General features: G+C 38.8%; 1 protein-coding gene across 2 annotated transcripts in view; it reads left to right on the top strand.

The window, feature by feature from the left end:
• The first annotated feature begins 283 nt into the window (after nt 1-283).
• The window catches only part of LOC146486038 (myotubularin-related protein 13-like), a 37,046-nt gene continuing 18,773 nt past the window's right edge, over nt 284-18,556 (top strand). Inside the window, exons 1-25 of one of the 2 annotated variants that reach the window (XM_085097591.1) lie at nt 284-440; nt 563-642; nt 2,424-2,759; nt 3,513-3,732; nt 4,072-4,204; nt 4,881-4,992; nt 5,192-5,305; nt 5,750-5,824; nt 6,482-6,595; nt 7,167-7,217; nt 7,575-7,652; nt 8,267-8,365; nt 8,658-8,951; nt 9,753-9,902; nt 10,926-10,994; nt 11,062-11,415; nt 11,541-11,709; nt 12,655-12,729; nt 13,157-13,339; nt 13,560-13,633; nt 14,481-14,676; nt 15,216-15,349; nt 15,878-16,401; nt 17,365-17,630; nt 18,238-18,425. In XM_085097591.1, the coding sequence (XP_084953717.1) occupies nt 383-440; nt 563-642; nt 2,424-2,759; nt 3,513-3,732; nt 4,072-4,204; nt 4,881-4,992; nt 5,192-5,305; nt 5,750-5,824; nt 6,482-6,595; nt 7,167-7,217; nt 7,575-7,652; nt 8,267-8,365; nt 8,658-8,951; nt 9,753-9,902; nt 10,926-10,994; nt 11,062-11,415; nt 11,541-11,709; nt 12,655-12,729; nt 13,157-13,339; nt 13,560-13,633; nt 14,481-14,676; nt 15,216-15,349; nt 15,878-16,401; nt 17,365-17,630; nt 18,238-18,425 (4,146 nt within the window). In that variant the 5' untranslated portion in view covers nt 284-382. The remainder of the gene's footprint in view (nt 441-562; nt 643-2,423; nt 2,760-3,512; nt 3,733-4,071; nt 4,205-4,880; nt 4,993-5,191; nt 5,306-5,749; nt 5,825-6,481; nt 6,596-7,166; nt 7,218-7,574; nt 7,653-8,266; nt 8,366-8,657; nt 8,952-9,752; nt 9,903-10,925; nt 10,995-11,061; nt 11,416-11,540; nt 11,710-12,654; nt 12,730-13,156; nt 13,340-13,559; nt 13,634-14,480; nt 14,677-15,215; nt 15,350-15,877; nt 16,402-17,364; nt 17,631-18,237; nt 18,426-18,556) is intronic. The other variant, XM_085097598.1, reaches the window with a different exon arrangement.

The following is an 18,556-nucleotide window of genomic DNA, read 5'->3' as shown; positions in this document are numbered from 1 at the left end:
GATCGTAACCTTGGAAATTAAAAAGATGCATTTAGATGACACAAGGCCTGAGGAGTCTTCCCTTTCCCCCTTTCATGTGATGTGGGCATTTCCCAGGGCTAAATGGACCTTTGGCCCCTATGACATACGCGGACATTTCAAGGCACTAATTTTCCCTTAATATCACTTCTATTAAACAGACTAAAAAAAATTACATGTAAAAGCATTCGTCGGCTGGCAATTAATTTAGCACCCTTTTATTCAAACGCCTTGAAGTTTTCCATTTGTGTGCCACACCTTCCCAAGTCGAGGCTGTGGCGCATGCGTGCAGCCCAATCCAAAATGGCGTCCAAACGAAAGGGTGTATGGATATGGTTGCCTACATGACATTCCAGCTCCCGAAATGTCCCGTCTTGCAGATTATTTTGTCGTTTGTGGAATAGACAGGGACTCAAAGAATGGTAAGAAGGGTTTTGGTTGCTCTCGGTTACGTTTTTGGTAGCTAGAAATGTTGTGCAAACATTTCACGCCTGTGGAAGTTTCTCGGCTCTCTTACCAAGTTTCTATCGCTGTAATTTTTTAGAAGAAGTGAAAGGAAAGGTGATTCAGCGCTTCCCAAGTAAAGACCGCAAAGATGCAACCTTCCCAGAAGGAATTGAATTGGTAAGCGTGCTCATTTTTGATGAAAGCCGGTAGAGGTTGTTGTGGTGGATAAACTGTCGTGTAATTTCGCGGAAGCGGTCTAAATCGCTTTGCGAATCTTTACAATTCGTTTTGTTGTAAGTTTTCGCTTCAAGTCCGCTTTCTTCTAGATTTATCATTGTCGTAGCCATAAGCTGAAGGAACAAAAGAAGCCTTTCTAGAGCGGAAAGTAACAGAAGCGACCTTTCCTTTATGCTGTGTTTGTGACCACTTTTATGGGTGGAATTTTTCAAGCCTTTGAGCAGAATCGAAGTCTATTGATCGGTTGGCGTAATAATGCTACAATGACATTTAATGATAATTTTGCTTTCGATTTCGCTGGCCTAATAGTCTTTGACTTCTACGAGGCCTTTAAAGATGAATTAAGAATTATACAATCGCATCGCCATGACCGTGGTTTTCACGTAACACTTGGAGACAAGATTAAGAAGTCTCAAGTTATTATGTATTTTAACGTGTTTGCGGAGAAATATTGGATGTTACAACTCTCCATTTACCTTAAGCGACTTAACTTGTTGTAATCGTCGCTGTATGTCTTATCCTACAGTTCAGTATGCATAAATTCGCTGATTTTTGTATTGCAAGAGCACAGGGGCGCTATTGAAACTTTCCTCTGCTAGTTTTGTAAATTATTGTTAAAGTAAAGCCGACTGGATTCTTTTCCTGCTGTGCATGAATTTTAAACGGACATTTTCATTATTCGTCTAGCGTCCAGGTACAATATTTACCCCGCTTTGTTTACATTTAATTAATCCTTGGTTATAAAACTGTACCTTCGAAATTCGCGTTGATCATGTGAGAAGCTCAGTGCACCAAAATAAAGAGTCGTCATTCTATCACATTCCTAAGATTTTATTAGCTTGTATCTTGCGTGGTTGTTTATTTCGGTCATGATCGATTTGCCACAAATACTTCCAGTCATCAATATTCTATATTACGTTAAGTGCACTGTAGTTTGCATGCATTAGTCTAAGATTTTTATTTTGTCTAGGAGCAGAGCATTGAAATGAGTGCTCAAAGAAATTCTTTGTTCTACTCTGTGAAATAGTAAATTGTTGTAAAATAGTAAATAGTTGTAAATCCTTTACATGCTAAAGTCAGGGGTTATTCCTTTTGGCCCAGGAATGACATAACTATTTTCTCCACAAAATGACTGAACTATATATCTTCCTCTTTTCCTTGTGGAGGCAATCCAGGAGTTATGTAACAAGTTTTAATGTTTTAGTCTTTTAACTGAATTCTGTACAATGACATTTAATCTAAAAATTTATTCAGCATTTTTCCAGTGGTGCTAATTTTTGTTGCTGTCAAATTTTACTTGTTTTTTTTTTAAGTTGAATTTTGCTCTGTAAAGCATCCTATATCACCAGTCATTGGGATTGTGTATCCTTAATAATTATTATTGTTGCTCACATTTGAAAATAAGATTTTACCAGAAGCGAGTTTGCTTGATTTCGTCTAACGCAGTGAAGAGGAATTAGAATTGAAGTAATTTATTTTCACATTCATTCCATTGCTCATATGCCACACATGGCATTCCAATTCTAGCAGGATGTTTGTCCCTTGAACCTAGTTTAATGGCCTTAGCTCCCACGAGTCTCCTTTTGCTCAGTGGTAGAGCATCCAACTAGTAATCGAAAGGTCTTAGGTTCGACTCCTGATAGGAGCACTCAGATTTTCTTTTTTCTGAGTATGGCTGTGTCACTCACTGAGTATTACATCATTCTCTTATTTTCATCTAGTTTTGCCAACCTGGAGGATGGAATTACTCGAATTACTACAGACCACCAACTTTCTTTGTTGCCGTTTTCACGGACATGGAAGGGGACCATCGATATTGTGCCTGTTTCACATTCTATGAAAAATGCACTCCAACAAAGTCCAAGATAAAAGCAGCGAAGCAAACTAGCAAGGATATAGCTAAGGATGGGAGTCAGTCAGATTCTTCCCAGTCGGAGAAACGATTCTCTGATGGTGTACCTGGGATCTCTGTTAATGCAGAAGACTTTGCAATGGAGATTTTTGCTCCTAAATGCTTGGTCCTTGTTTCAAGAGCAAGTTATTTTGACATCTTAAAGGTGTGTATACTTGCTAGTTTGCTTCAATGTATATTCAAGCCCTGGTGGCTGGTTTTGAAGGATTGACCTTATTGTGAATGCTTTGAATGTCCACTGCAATGTGTGATTTGTTTGTTAGACTTCTGCACAACATGGCTTTTAACCATAACTTTTTCAGATCTCTCCGTTCTGTGCTTCCGTAATTCTGGACAGTATTTTTAAGTCCCAAGGGTCTAGCGTGATAATTGTTGCTGTATATATCATTATTGTCGTTGTCATCATCATCATCATCATCAGCAGCAGCAGCAGCAGCAACAGGGGCAGCTGTCCTTGTAAATTGTACTGGATGCATAAGTCTCCAATTTCTGTATCGGTTTCTTTTGTAGAGAGATACAGTGGAATCTTGATTATTCAAACCCTGGATTTTACAAAATTCCTGATTCTCCGGACGAAAAGTTGTTTCCCTTGGATTTGCTTCAGTCAGATTTTTGCCTTTAATTTTTGGAACTCCTGGTTTTTTCCAACCAAGTTCAGTTTCCCTTAGAGTTTCGAAAAATTGGTATTCCACTGTACATCATGCACAAGTCATGTAAACTTGTGCGGGTGACGAGCCTTGGCAGATTTTTCAGGACTCCTATTTTCCCACTGTTTCTTGGCTCCTGTCAAGTCCTTGGGACATAGGTTCTCCTAATGTTGCTTTAAAAGGGCCAGTACATAGGAGTAAGACATTGTGTACTGTATATATCATGCTGATGTAATAATGTTTAATTGCAGAACTGCCTTACAACCATCTATTTATCATTCCTGTCGGGAAACACAAAATCTTTGGAAGGACTGGTTGGTTGCATCTTGGGCTTTGTCCAAGTTCCGCCACCTGGTGGACCCAAGATGACATTTTCCATGGGAGCTGGTGATCGGCAGACACTGTCACCACCTGCATCTGAGACACTTCCAGTGACCGGCAGATCAGTTGCCATCCTGTTCAACCAGCTAGGTAAATTATGATTTTCTTACACAGAGTAACATGTTTGTTATGTGCTTATTGCAACATTGCTTTTAGGTATTGCACTTTTAGAAATATTGTGAGCTACTTGTACGATGAATCCCATCTACTGTTTCCAAACAGTAGCCTTTTATACTCCAATAATAGTTAGGACACTTGTTGCTTAACAGCCCTGACATGGCTGTGATATGACAATGAAATTTGGGTGTAGATGGAAAATGGTTTAAATACCACATACCTGTCTGAGACGAAAAACTGAGAAGTGTACTAAATTAAAAGCAGTTAATACTGACAAAAAATAAATATTTTGTGGTCAAATTTTGTCAACAGGTATCCACAACATGCTGGCTTTGTTCTGTGCAGCTTTGACAGAAAACAAAATATTGTTTTACTCAAGCAGTTATTCACAGTTGACTCACGCCACTCAGGCCATGCTGGCATTGATGTATCCACTGAAGTTCAGGTAGGCAGTGTCTAAAAACACTTTTTAACAGGAGAATTAATCAAACCTTTTGTTTATGTTTGTGATCATCATACAATTTCTCCTCACAATGTTACCACCTGATTAAACATGCAGGTTGAGAGAATAAAGAAAATGATCATCAATGTACTGATGTTTAAACAAATTCTCCCAACTTATTCCATGAAAAATAATATGGAGACCAGTAAAGGGGCAGCGTCACCTATTTAGTGTCATTTTCAGTGGCCAAAAAACATATTTGAATCGGTGGAATCGTTGAAATAATGGTTAAGTTTTGTTAACAATAATCCTACTAGTGTATAGAAACTAGTATTATTCATCTTTGGCTGTGGATGGCTAGGATGGAAATAGATTGTAACTTGTAACTTAAAACATTGGCCAATATTTCAAGTTCTTCTTGTGTCAGTTTAGAGAAGTCTCTAAAAACTGACAACAGTTAGGTCTCCCTTTGACAAATCCCGTAATATTTTCTTTCTGGTGTTCTAAGAGCAGTTTCATGTTTAAAAAATGGTTTTTCGTCAAACCATTTTAGGAGTTATGACCAAAATACAGCAAAATCGATGTAACGGTGCCCCTTATACTGTGTCCTTTGCCTTGTAGAGCCGAACCTTACATCATTCATGTAGTTCTAATACTTCATATTCATGTTGTTCCATAGTTATGTGTTCATTCCAATTCTGCCTGCTGCCTTGCTTGATTTCTTGAGTGCACCAACACCGTACATTATGGGAGTACATGAAAACTACAAAGATAATGTGGCACCGGATTTGGTGAGTCAAACTAATAATTAGTTAAAAATTAAGAATTTATTGGAGGATATTCTATTTAGCTGAGGTCTTATGTACCATATAGACACAATGAGGATGAGTGGACAAGTCCTTAGACACTCACTCTCCGCTCTCATGATAGGGTGGCACAATTCCAGGGGTGAGTAACTTTAACCTTCACCTTCCTTGTCTTGCATTCCAGGCTGATGTAATTCTTGTGGATATTGATGGAGGGCATGTCTCCATCCCTGATGCTGTCAACCTAGCTTGTTTGCCAGAACCCTTTATGAGCAGAGCAAGACATGAATTAACCTTGGTAAGTCTGTCCAACTAGAGATCTCAAACCCTTAACACTAGCTTTGAAAAAACTTAGCAACAATTCAGAACGGTCGTTACACTAACCACAAGTTTGACCCAAGAGTTGAAAAATAAAAAAAGTTGCATTTTTTGGAGGGACCAAGAGATGCATGGAATAGTGAAATTGACAATTTGATGAAAGTTAACTTCTGTTTGTCAGAGGTGGTAAAACTGGCAGGTTTGACTAAATTTGGGACAATCAAATTCAACTGAATTGGCTGCAATGGCCAATTAATTGTGATCAAAATAATTTTGCTTGATTTGCAAAAGTGACCAAAAATGCAAAACTTGTCAAAATTGCACATTTTTAGCACATTACTGTTGCAGTTGCTTTCAGTGCTAATGTGTGGATGGGGTATTGACTCTATGGATATTGTTATACCCTTTGATTTCATTTTCCCAGGTGTTACATCCTCAACTTGTGACAGCAGACTGTGCTTTTCAGACACCGACCTCGCCATCTCTTCCAGTGCTTCAGGTGGGTATGTTTGAGCGGTTTTCAATTGAGTGTCATAAAACCAAAACTGACCAATCACAACAGGTGTAAACAGAGCAACGAACCAATCAAAATTTGAAACAAATACATGTAACCAGTGTCAAGCATGGGAAAACACATGTAACCAAGACACGATTAATTTTGGAAAATGGCTTCGTTTTGTTTGAGAAAATTGTGTAAATTTTGCCAACCCAGTAAACTAAAACCAAAGCAAAAACAAATTAACTTTCAATGCTCAATTGAAAACCACTCTATTATTATTATTACTAATAATAATCAAAGATTAGGGAGTGTGTTAGATGATCTCAATCCCAGGCTCTCTCTCCTTTGTGATGTCATACGCCCCTGCAAAAAAATTTGCGGGGGATGCCAGATGTGCGTCTTAAGACCCATCGACCCATCCACGACAACTCCCATAAAATCTCGACTCAAATCTGTATTAGGAAGCATTCTTCCCACGTCGAACGCAATTATTATTATTATTGTTGTTGTTGTTGTTGTTGTTGTTATTATGATTATTATTATTATTATCATTTTGTCGATAATTATTATAAATGAGTGTTTTGATATTGTCAATTTTTTTTGTTATTTTCAAGACAGTGAAAGTATTACTAACAGTGTATTTGCTTTATCTTGCAGGACAAGGAAATACGTGCTGTGTTCATAAGGATGCTTGCCCAAATGTTTTCTGGCTATCGGTCATGTCTGACTCTTATCAGAATCCACCCTAAGCCTGTTATAACATTCAACAAGGTCAGTGGGTGCAGGATCCCGAGCACATTTGATAGAAATCCTGCTGAAAGGGTTGGCAAGGTGCTGGGTGTAGTGTGGGTGTCAAAAGTTGGTCAGTGATGATGGTAAAATGAAAACATGCAATAAAAAAATGAGAAAATTAGCATGAGCCTAAATCTAAGTTGAAGCCATGCTGGGTGTAACACATCGAGTGTTTTGTTATCAATCATTTGAATGTGCATTGCAATGTAAGCAGACTTATAATGACATCATAACCGTTGGGCAGAAATAAGTTTACTTTGTTTTACTTTGTTTTAATACCAATGCGCAAAATTCATTTGAATGCTAAAACTTCAGACTGTTTGGTGTATATGCAAAGTTCGTCCACTATTATTAGTTGATTTTTATGTTCATTGGCAGAGTATCTGTTGTTTGATACCAACTTAACATCATGTGTTATAAGTTGTGGTATCCAAATGCTTAGGTGCATCTGACAATAACTTAATGTAATGGTATTTTCTTCTTATTATTTTTGCCATGGCAGTGTTGCAGAGATCCTTGATGACATAATTGTAAATTAACTTTCCTGTAGGTTTCTTTCCTTGAGTACAGAGGCATGGTTGGTGACGCATTCTTGTCTAAGGTACACATACAGTGATTGAACATCTTTTGAAACCTTTTATTTTAATTATGTTTTAGGTTTGTTGTGAGAAAAGAAATGTTAGAGGACTGCATTTCTGTTAATGTTACAAATGCACAAAAATTCAGGGTTCCCCTCCTTTCAAAGGCATTCTTGCAGTCATAGTGGCAAGTTTGTAATACCTGGAGGAATAGAAAAAGGAGTGCAAAGAACTCAGCAATCTGTTGCTTTTTTGTGGAATGTTTACTGTGCACTCTAATATATCACTGAACTGGTGAAATTCTGCTTAGCTTATGCCGTCATTGTTCAGAAGAAAAATGTTGAATTTTTTTGTAATATATTTATTGTTTGCTTTGTCAGGTCTTAGAGAGCATTTCATTTCTGTCATTTGTGGCAAGCCGTGGTCCTCCTTATAGAACTTGTGATCTGTTTGACCAGGTAACTGGAAGTGATGTGATTTATAATCTGATGATAGCCATGCATTTAAGGACATTGACTCCTAATACAGAGGTACTTTTGCACAGTTTATGGCTATGCAGAAAAAGCAGGTCTTAGCAAGAGCTGGTTGAATCCAAAAAGAAAATTGGAGTTAACCGTGTATGTTTAAGAGATAACTAGTAAGTAACAATAGTTTCAAAAATGTTCAATGTATGATATTTTTTTCCAAACTAAGGCTTAATTTTCTCTGAAAATGCATGGTTGCACCCAATAGCCCTAGCTAAGATCTTTGTTTTCTGCATAATCATAAACCACACTTGTAAAAATACCTTTCAATTAGTAGGCATCTTCCTTAAGAAATAAGACATTCTCAGACCATCGTGAGAGGTGCAGAACATATGCGTAGTAGCAAAAGAAGACTCCATTCTTAAATCTGGAGCCTGACTTCAGAAGTTCAACCCTGCTTTGTTCAAATCTTAAGTATCCCATCAAAGCTAAAGTTTTACATGTCTGTGTGGTCTTGTATGCTGACCTGTGTGGGCCGTCCTCAAAATAGCAGCAGTCTGTTACATTCTGAGTTGTTATTAATAATTAATTATTGCTTGTTTTTTCAGCTGGCTGTTGAGATTGACAGCATTCTGAATCGTGAAGGAGGTATGGATGCTGAGGTACAGGCCAATATTCAACAGCTGGCTCAGAAGCTCTATGAAAATGTAAGTGCCATTACATTGTAATACATTATAACACAAACAACTCTATTATAATTACTTTACTGTTGTTGCAGCAGTTGTTTGTTGTTGATTTTTTTTGGGGGGGAGGGGGGAGGGGTGATAGGGGCCTCCTCCTCCTCCTCCTCCTCTTCCTCCTTATTCTGGCATGGGATGGGCTACCTCTTTCTACAGGTCTTGATGAAGTTACATTAGCAGTAGGTGGTGTTATGGTACATCTTTTCAGTGAATACTTTACCAAACTTATGTTTGTTTGTGTGTGTTCGTTGTATTATAGGAACCTTCTTGTGATACAGCAGAAAACAACATTCAACCTTTGGTTTCATCGGATGAAGCTGAACTGCGCAGTAAGCTTGTGTTTCCTGAGCTAAGTGAATCTGATATCAGCCAGTACATAGACCAGCAAGAGAACATTGCAGCACCTTACACAGTCAAAAGTGCTGAACCCTGTGTTGTGCCATCAAATGCAGTGTCAAGTCGGCAACAGCATTATATTCCAAGTCGGAAGCTGGAGGTGCTGAGGGACTGTGTGGCATACATCTTTGACAACAAGATAGGAGAAGCTAGAAAGGTATTTGTAACTGCTTTCATGTGAATGTTATTTGTAGAAAAAAATGTTGGGGACCTGTGGCATAGAAGGATTTTTAAAATAATACCTTGTATGACCAAAATCAGAGATAAACATATGCATTGGGGTTCTGTGGGCTTCTGATAATTCCATTAAATTGCTTTGCACATATCCTTACAGCACATATTTTCTCATATCATTAGCACTCATGTTCAAAGCAGTGGCTTTTCCTTGACGTTAAGCTAAGTCAATAACAATATATTATTCCACATTGTACTGAGCATCTCTGCCAAAGAAAATACTGAAAGAGGTACCTCTTTAAGTTTCTCTCTGCGGAGCCACTCTATTTATGTGGCTAAATGAAATTTAGGCAAGGTTAATCTCCTGACAATGCTGGTCAGCGGTCTTGTTGTGTGCTGTATACAGGGGTGGGGCAGGAGTTCTAGCAGGGACACTCTGTGACACTTGCATGCAGTTGTCTTTGTGGCACTGCTCATCTAAAAGTCATTTGCCCTTTGCTATTGCTTAGCTGCAGTTGTGCAGTCCTTTTCACTGTGTTTTTTTGGCTCTCGTGCCCTCCCACCCTCTTCCATGGTAAGTATTAGGTAGGTATTCCACTAAATTGTTCAGTGTACTGTGATGGTGTCTGGTGGTTGCTGTTCGCAGGGTTGCCATGGATACCTCCTTGCTTCCAGAGTTCTGTCCGGCTCCACCACCTCTCAGGCACCTGTTCCCAAGCTCATTTGTTGGAGACGAGTTTAAACTTTTGCAATTGAACATTTATTTAATCTACTTCCTCAACAGACTCTCCCATCAGTTGTTCGAGCACTGAAGTCTAAAGGAGCCCAGTTAGCTTTGTGCCATGAACTTTCTCTCAGAGTCAAACAGAACAGATCGCTCCTGGAACACGACCAGTTTGACTTAGTTGTGAGACTTATGAACAGTGCGTTGCAGGTTTGTTGTTTAGATTCTATTTTATTTGTAAGGGATAAACAATCTTTGGTGGTGTAATTTCACAGTTTAAAAATGGATTCTTAAGCCGCCGTTACACGTTGAAACTTTTAGCTGAAACTTGTGTGCAACGGCGAACGAGACCAGTTTCACAAAGTGGTGTTACACGGTGAAACTCTTGTTTTCTTTCACCACTGCGACCGTTGTGAGGCATTGCAGAAGTAGAAAGCAGTTCTACTTTTCGTGAAACTTGTCTTGCAATGGAAGTGTGAAAACGTTTAATGAAACCGACCATGTTACACGGTGCAACGCCTGCTGAAACTTGTTTCACAGCGCCGTTGCACACAAGTTTCAGCTAAAAGCTTCAACGTGTAACAGCGGCTTTAGAGGGTCAAGTTTATTTTTGTGTTTATATATTAAGACTGGCTACAGGGACTTGATCCTCAGGTCATTCTCTGAATTCATGAACAGTCAGATCAGCTTGTTTATTCATTTTCTTTGAACCAGGAACTTCTCCCACAGGTAGTACATGCTAGGGCTTAAAGCACATTTTGAGGAGACTGGTTTCCTGGTCTTGTTCCTCAATTTCAAACAAACTTACAGTCCACCTAATGAAACCAAGAACACTACAATAAACTACACTATAATTATAATTTATTATTGTTTCTGGAAGGTTCATATTGTGTTTAGAAAGGAAACCACTACGAGAGAAGTGAACCAGAGGCTGTAACACTAATCATTTTAGGTTGTGGTTGGACCTCATCTCTGATTGGTCGCAGAACAATAAACATTCAAGAAAGAATTCTACATGTTCATGCTTTTGTTAGTTGCACTGTAAATTCATGGATCAAGCCACAAGGATCAAACTTTGATCCCCACCACAAGAATTTTTGAGCAAAATGGTTAATGCAAAGACTTGTAAGAGTTCTTTACCATAACAAAAGTGACAAAAAAATTAATACCGCAGTGAGTAATGTTTTGTTTTAGCACTGAGAGTATTGTTAAAATTGTCTTTTGTGTCTTCAGGATGATGCCAGTATGAGTAACACAGCAGTCGCTGCAGCTCTTCTGCCTCTCACAGCCACGTTCTGCAGAGTAAGTAATATTGTCAGTCAAAATTATCCAAAGATAACTGCTGAAACGATGAATGTTTTGTTTTCAGAAACTCAATGCTGGTGTGATCCAGTTTGCCTACACTTGTGTCCAAGATCACCCAGTTTGGGAACGACAGCAGTTCTGGGAGGAAGCATTTTATACAGACGTCCAGGCACAAATCAAGCAACTTTATGTTGATGAAGAAGCTCCAAAGGCAAACGCTGAAGACACTCTAGACAGAAGGGAACAGCGTGTATCACGCAACAGCTTAACACCCATAGTAAAGCATCGCAGCTTCTCAAGGAGCAGGGACAACCTTGCCTTGTCACCCAAGGAGTCAGGAAGTTCCAGTGACCTGGAGCAGCCTGTGCAGGCAGAACAGAAGCCAGTTCCAAGTGCACTGAGTATTGCTGCTAAGCAGGTTTGTGGTCTGCTGTGATTTCAATACAAGGTGTTTTTAACCTTGTTTTGCAGAGATACAGATTGACATCATAACATTTTTTATGTTATCTCAAATTTATTGCTCTTAAATTTCACTGTTCATAGCTCAGGAAATGGCCTAACTACGGCAAGATGGAGAAGGATGCCTTGATTAACAGCGAGGAAGGCATTGTTTACAGTCAGGCAATTCACTATGCCAATCGTATGGTGTATATGAGGATACCTTTGGATGCTAGTGAGAAAATGCCTCCACCCGCCCCAACACCAGCAACAGGTTTGTTTACTCTTTTAGTCTTAAGTTCAAAATTCAAAACTCAAAATTAATTCTCCTTAAAGGGGAAGTATCATGGAGTTTTTGATATCTTTTGTTAAAAATGATGAAATAAGACCTTCAGTCACCTGCCAAATAATTCTAGAATGACAAGAGGATTACAAAATCAACTCAATTCTTGAAAGAAACTTCTTCTGATCTCTTCTAGCGCATTTTGGAAACAAAAATGCGAGAACTTGAAAAACATTAGCCTAATATTTTTCAAGTTTCAATCGAAACCGGCCTACCCTGTCTCTGGCCAGAGGCACTAATCGACAGTTTTATTGTACTGGGGTGATAATTTTTAACAAACTTGACAACTATTTTGTTGTTTCTGCTAACAGTCAAACATTTTTGGGTTTTGAAATGACAGCAAATTCTCGTGATACTTCCCCTTTAATGCTGATTTTTGTGTAATCATTAAACCAAGTTTCATTACACTGTGTTGAAACTTGGTATAAAAAAGAATATTATTACACTGTATAGTATTCAAGTAAGCGCCTGGGTGCTTATTTCAAATTTTAGCCAAAGTGGGGAGGGGGGGGCTCTTATTTAAAGGAGGGTGCTTAAGGACACTTGTTATTATAATTTTATCTTTCAACAAACTGAAATTGTGATATCCTCACTTTTTAAGAAAGTGAGGGGGAGGGGAGGGAGATGCTTACATGTATTAGCTGTTTTGGTTGAATGGGTGGGTGCATCTTTGGAGTATGAACACTTGTTCAAGGAAATACAGTGTCAGTAATAAAAGGAAAGATTGGTCTTGAATGCTACAAAACTGTCGTTGAAGTAGGGTATGGATGGCATTGCAGTTGTTTCACCCCCCCCCCCCCTCCCCCGTGTTATATTTTGAAAATTAGTTATTTGTTTTGCAGCCTACGTGAGTTTATTTAATGATGTTATTTTCAGGTGCAGCACATGTGGATGGTGAGGGTTCTATTAGTGGTACCTACATGGGAAGCATAGTGAATGGTGTGGCTGGGGGTATGTAACATGTCTTTAATACTTGACGACCAGTTGAACATTAACCCTTGGTATAAAAGGAACTTTGGTTAGGCCAAGAGCTCTGTAAGTCATTTCATGCTAGACAATAAGTTTTCAACTTCACACAGTTCACATCTTACTTTCTTGCTTTATCCACCATTTTCAATTACATGTAGATGTTGAAGAAGTAGTTGCATATAACAAGGATGGGAAGGAGTGATCCTTTTTATATTGCAGATCGCTTTTTTCAAGAATAAAAAACCTGCACAGGCTAAACTGTATTTAGCTGTATTCAGCAAGTGGAGATACAGCAATTAATTTAGTGTTAAGTGCATCAGTCTTTAGAGTGTTAAGTAGACTTTGGGTAGGAAAATCAGAGGGTGGCACGTGTGAAAAGTCTTAATTCCACATTGTTTCCTTAATCCAGGAAGCAGTGAAGTAGGTAGTTGTATAACAGACAGTGGGGGATGGGAACTCTATATGGATGACGACGATGGCGGAACCATTGCTGATCAGGTCACAAGATTTGTCAGTCGGTTTGTGGATCGTGTCGGCACTGAAGCTGGGATTAGTCAGGAACATTTAAAGTCTCTTTACACTATGATTCCAGGTGAGTGAATAAGAACTGAACTAGACTACAGCTGTAAATTGTGGTTTTTTTTCTTGCAGTTTCATCTTACATCTGATTGGTCACAGAATATTCAACTTTCCAGAAATTATTGTAATTAAATGTTCATGACCTTTTTAGTTGCACTGTAAATGTCTCAGGCAGGCTTCCATTCATTACAAAATTGTGTTAAAATTGTGTTGTTTTGTTTTTGGTTAAACAGGAGTGGTTGCCATGCACATAGAGTCTCTGGAGCCAGTGTATCGTGAGTACAAAAATCTGGCTCCTATTCAAAAGGTAAGCAACAGGTAGTGATTGATGTTATTATTAATAACATGCTATTTAGACCTTGCCATGTGGAATTGTTGAATGGTTTGTGCTAATGAAGGGATCTGCCAAGTGAGCTTGGTTAGGGCTATGTACATATGAAGGGCCAGTTGTATTGGAAAACAAATATTAATTTAATTAATCAACTTCCTCTTTGTCAAGGAAAGGTGGATCTGCAAGGCGATCAGTGCACTTATATTTTGCTTGTCTTTAATTATTGGGTGCAGCAGAGAAATTCAAGTTCCTTTGCGATAATCTGGCTTCAGTCTGACCTTGGATTAGGTTGATGTTAAAAGGGGTCATTTTAATTTGCAACTTTGCATAGCTGAACTTCCTTTCAGGCAAGATACAGTAGTTTGCAAGGTGATCTCTAATAATATATTTAACTTGTTGTAATTAGAGCACAGTACTTGGAGAAATTCATTGCAAGATCTTCTGAAATAATGTAGTCACATTCAGTAGATGACTGCTTACTTGGGAAACTTTTGACAAATTTGTTTTGTTGAAATATTAATACTACTACCATCGCCAATGGTCTAGTTGAAATTTCACCTGCACTATATGAAAAGCTGTCGTAACTACACTGATTTTATGGCATATCCTCCCAACCTGTGCTGTTAAAATAAATGGGTGTCATTGTTGACAGTTTTGAGTGTTAAGGGAAACTGAAGAGAAAAAAGCCCAAAGCCACCATTTTCGGGGGTGACTGTTTTTCGTTAATTTTATTGGTCAGGAAAACTGAGTGGGTGTCGCAGTCGCAGTCGCTGCCACCCATCCCAACATGCTGTGACTGTCCCATGTTTGTCACTCACCGCAGGCCAAGATCATGAGACCAGCACTACTACAAGGAGAAGAAATGATGAGCGATGGACTGCGTGCATACCTCATAGCTGACGGCCGGGAGCTGGGGAAAGGAGGAGAGCAGGGAGGACCTTGTCTACTGCCGGCAGATGGAGCTGTGTTCTTGACGAACTACAGAGTTATTTTCAAGGGCACTCCTGTAGATCCATTTGGTGAGTCTATTTCTACTTCATGTTCCATAGCACCTGAGGCCATTCTCTTTCAGTGTACGCATACTGTTCTTTCATTGCTCAAGATTTATGTCTAACCTGTGGCTGTATTTCAGTACTGCAGAGGGTATTGAAAAATTTAGATGCAAGTTAGTTATGCTGTTCAGTTTGTTCCTTTATCACCACACTTTAAAAAACTAATTTGTAACATACTTTTTTAACAAAGTAGTTTTCAAATATCATTTATTTATTAATTTTGATGTTCTGAGTTTGGTCCCAGTTGTTCAAAGAGCAGATAACTCTATCCAGTGAATAAATTGCTTTGCAGCAGGTAAAATGTACTCCAACGAATGCATTTTATCCGCTTGATGGCGAATTGTCCACCCTTTGGACAACTGGGGCCAGGTGACCAGCGGTATCAGGTGTTGGAGTGCAGATGTCCTGTTTATTGAGAACATTGCATATAGTTCTTCCATGTTGTTGATCAAACATGCTTATACAAAATGAAAACCAATGTAACAAGTCCTTGTTTTGTTTGTCAGCATCTGAGATGATTGTGACAAGAAGCTTCCCTGTCGGTTCACTGATCAAAGAAAAGAAAGTTGGAGTACAATATCTGCAGCACTTGGAACAATGGCTTCATGAATGTATTCAGCTCAGATCAAGTACTTTTCAGGTTGGACTTTGTTAGGTGGCAAAAATTTGGTTGTAATAATGGGGAGGTTGAATCAACAAGGCTTTTTGGTCGGAAGTTTCAAGTTTCAACTTTATTAAAAAATTCAAAAACTGAGCAAAAAAGAGAGACTGGCTTGCAGGTAGGCAGGCCAGACTTACAACTGTTTGAGGATAAATTAAAATTAATATTATTACAGAAAAGCTGGCATGTGAAAGGGTAACTGGCTGAATCCTTCCAAGGGTGAAGAGCCTCCCTGTGTGAAACTTGATTGACACCCCACCCCCACCCCCTCACACAGGCCAAAAACAGTGACCATGATAGCAAGGTGCTGGTATTTATGGATCATGAGTTAGGTCCTACTTGGTCGCATTGTTTGTTCACGTTGCTAGGACTACAGTTGTTAAAACATTTTTTCAAACTCGGTTATTGCAAGATCAAAACAAAGAAATGCAGGTTAAAGTATTGAGAAATGAATTAATTTTTTGCAATCCTATCTGAGGTGGATATTTGTTGTTCTCTTTTTATAAGCTGATGAAGCTTGTTTTTGACGAGGAAGTTGAACAAGAAGCCATTGAGACATTTCGAAAGAAACTTCAGAGACGACGTTCACCCAACACAATATTTGGATCATTTGCATTCTGCGGCAAAGGCATTGCAAGGACGCCAACTTTTGTCATTCAAAAACACATCGAGAGACAAGGAACTCTCAAAAAAACAAAGAACAAACTTGTTAATGCATCAAGGCACAAGACGAGCCAAATCAGAGGCTCGCTACGGAAACGGAAACACCGGCACAATGCCGATTCAAATGGTGTTGACAGCCAGAGATCCCCAAGTGGTTCACTAACCACTGATGATGATGATTCTGTTTTGGACATTAATGACATTCCAGTCAAAATGGATCCTGTTGTTGTTCATGGTGCTGAAAGGCTCAGCAAGTTGTCGTACTGTGGAGATTATTCTCGCCTTAAACTGGGAAACATTGCCAAGGAGTCATCAGCGGGTCCTTGGAGGATATGCATGGTGAATGTGACTTACACAGCTTGCCGAAGGTAACAATTAACACTTTAAACTATTTAACTGGCTAGGTTATAGTGTAGTATACAGCACCACTGGGAAATCCTCCCTATATCTCTTTATTATAATAGTCAAACATTAGGAATTCATCTATAGATAAACTATTACGTAATTAGTTAGAACCACCTTGTTTAACATATAATAAACAGTACCACAGGAAAGTATTGCTCAGTAGTTTTCATCTGAGCGATCACACATGTATGAGGATTTTATCATTCTACAGTCTCAAAAGTTAGAACCTCCTAACTTGTACAACATGCAAAAAATACTGCTCAATAGTTTTATTTTAGTCCTTGCATGTTAGGATTTCATTTACAGGTGCAAAAGTTAAGCACCTTGTACAGGACAATAGACATTAGGAAAGTTCTGCAGGCCTGTCCCAGCTGAAACGTAAGCCTGCAGTCCTTGGACTATTTGTAGCAGTACTTGGTGAACTATTTACAAGAAGACGTGACAGCCAAATACTACCCACTTTAGATTGTAGGCATTTTGCTAATTTGTATGCATTGCCAACATTCATTTGCCAAATTTATGCTTTATTTGCACAAGTCTACATAAACTTTACATTGACAACAAAATGGAACTCAATCAAAAACAGCAGATTTCTGGTACAATCAAAGGACAGACTGAAGACCCTGTTGTTTAATAGGTTTTCAAAAGCACAACGATAAGGGAGTTAGTTTGTTAAGAAACGGCAGTGCTGCCTCGGTGGGGAGAGCAAACAAATGTTTGGTTTATCAACAGAGTTGGTAACTAAAAGTAAATTGGCCACCGTAAAGAGATTCAAGTACTAATATTTCAAGTGTTAGCCCTTTGTCAGAGTGAATCGTTGGCACTCAAATCTCATTATGGTGGCCAATTTATCTTAAGTTTTCAACTCTGTTGATAAACCCACATAATGATAAGATTCTCAACAAACTCTGCTTTTGTTCTCGCAGTTATCCTTCAGTGGTCGTAGTACCACAAAGTATCTCAGATGACAGCATTCTAAGAATAGCTAAGAATCACCGTCAGGGAAGATTCCCTGTGGCCGTGTGGAGACACCAGCGCAACAAAGCGGTGTTACTCAGAGCTGGTGCCATTGAAAGAAGCACAATTGGCTCAATTATGAGACAGACAAAAACTGTTAGTGGGAGCCATGTAGCAAGTCATCATATATCTTCGTCTGCTTCTGCTGAACAGGAGAAATACTTGGCGGCTGTGGGTAAGTGGGTTTCAAAATTCTTAAGAACAAACAGTACCTTGGGAATCACCAACTCAGTGGTAATAGTTTTTTAAGTTTGTAATGAAGAAGCCTTACAGTCCGTCTACATCACGCATGACCAGTATTTCCAAGAATAACATGAACATTCAAATTCCTCTTTGTAATGTCTGGCATTTGAATGAAATCTTGAAGATTTCTTTGGAAATCTTTCCAAAAAAGATGCATTAACTGAAAACAAAAAATGAAAATACTTGGGAAACAATTTTTTGAAATACTTAATACTGTAACATAATGAAAATCCATAGTTTTATACCATCAATAAACTTAGGAAATTTCTACGGCAACTCTGAAATCTTGCAGGTGTTGTTCAAAACTGACAAAATTCAAAAATACTGGTCACAAGTGATGTACATTGATTGTAATAACTCACAAGTCCTGTTCACAGACTCAACAATTCAAACCACCTTTTACTGCATAGTAAACAATACCACTTCCTACCCAAAAGTAAAAGCTCGGAAGCTTTCATTTCTCAGTTTACTGGTTGTGCTGTACTCCTCATGTGATGGCCAACTCCCTTGAAGCCATTTCTCTTTTCTATGTTGTTTAGTGGCAGCTACTCCTCTTGGCAAAAGCAAGAATGCTGCGCGTGCCAACTCACTCCACTATGGGGTCGTTCTGCGAGATGGTTACTTCACCGACCAGGTTGATTCTGGTCAACTTGTGGACAAAACTATCATGAAGAAAGGCTGGGAACCTGCAGCCCTGTACATCTTTGGTGACAAGTCATTACTACGGGTATGAGCTTAATTAAGCTGCATCTCCCTAATTCAACCTTGAAGAGAAAGAGGCTAGTGAACTTGTAACAGAAATCAGAAGTCATTTACCTTAGCGATAAACATGTACAGTGATTTTTAACGTAATCTGTT

The sequence above is a fragment of the Pavona decussata genome, unplaced genomic scaffold, assembly GCF_977016875.1.
Source record: "Pavona decussata unplaced genomic scaffold, jaPavDecu1.1 SCAFFOLD_21, whole genome shotgun sequence".
Classification (NCBI taxonomy): domain Eukaryota; kingdom Metazoa; phylum Cnidaria; class Anthozoa; order Scleractinia; family Agariciidae; genus Pavona; species Pavona decussata.
This window is presented reverse-complemented; position numbering and strand designations above follow the sequence as displayed.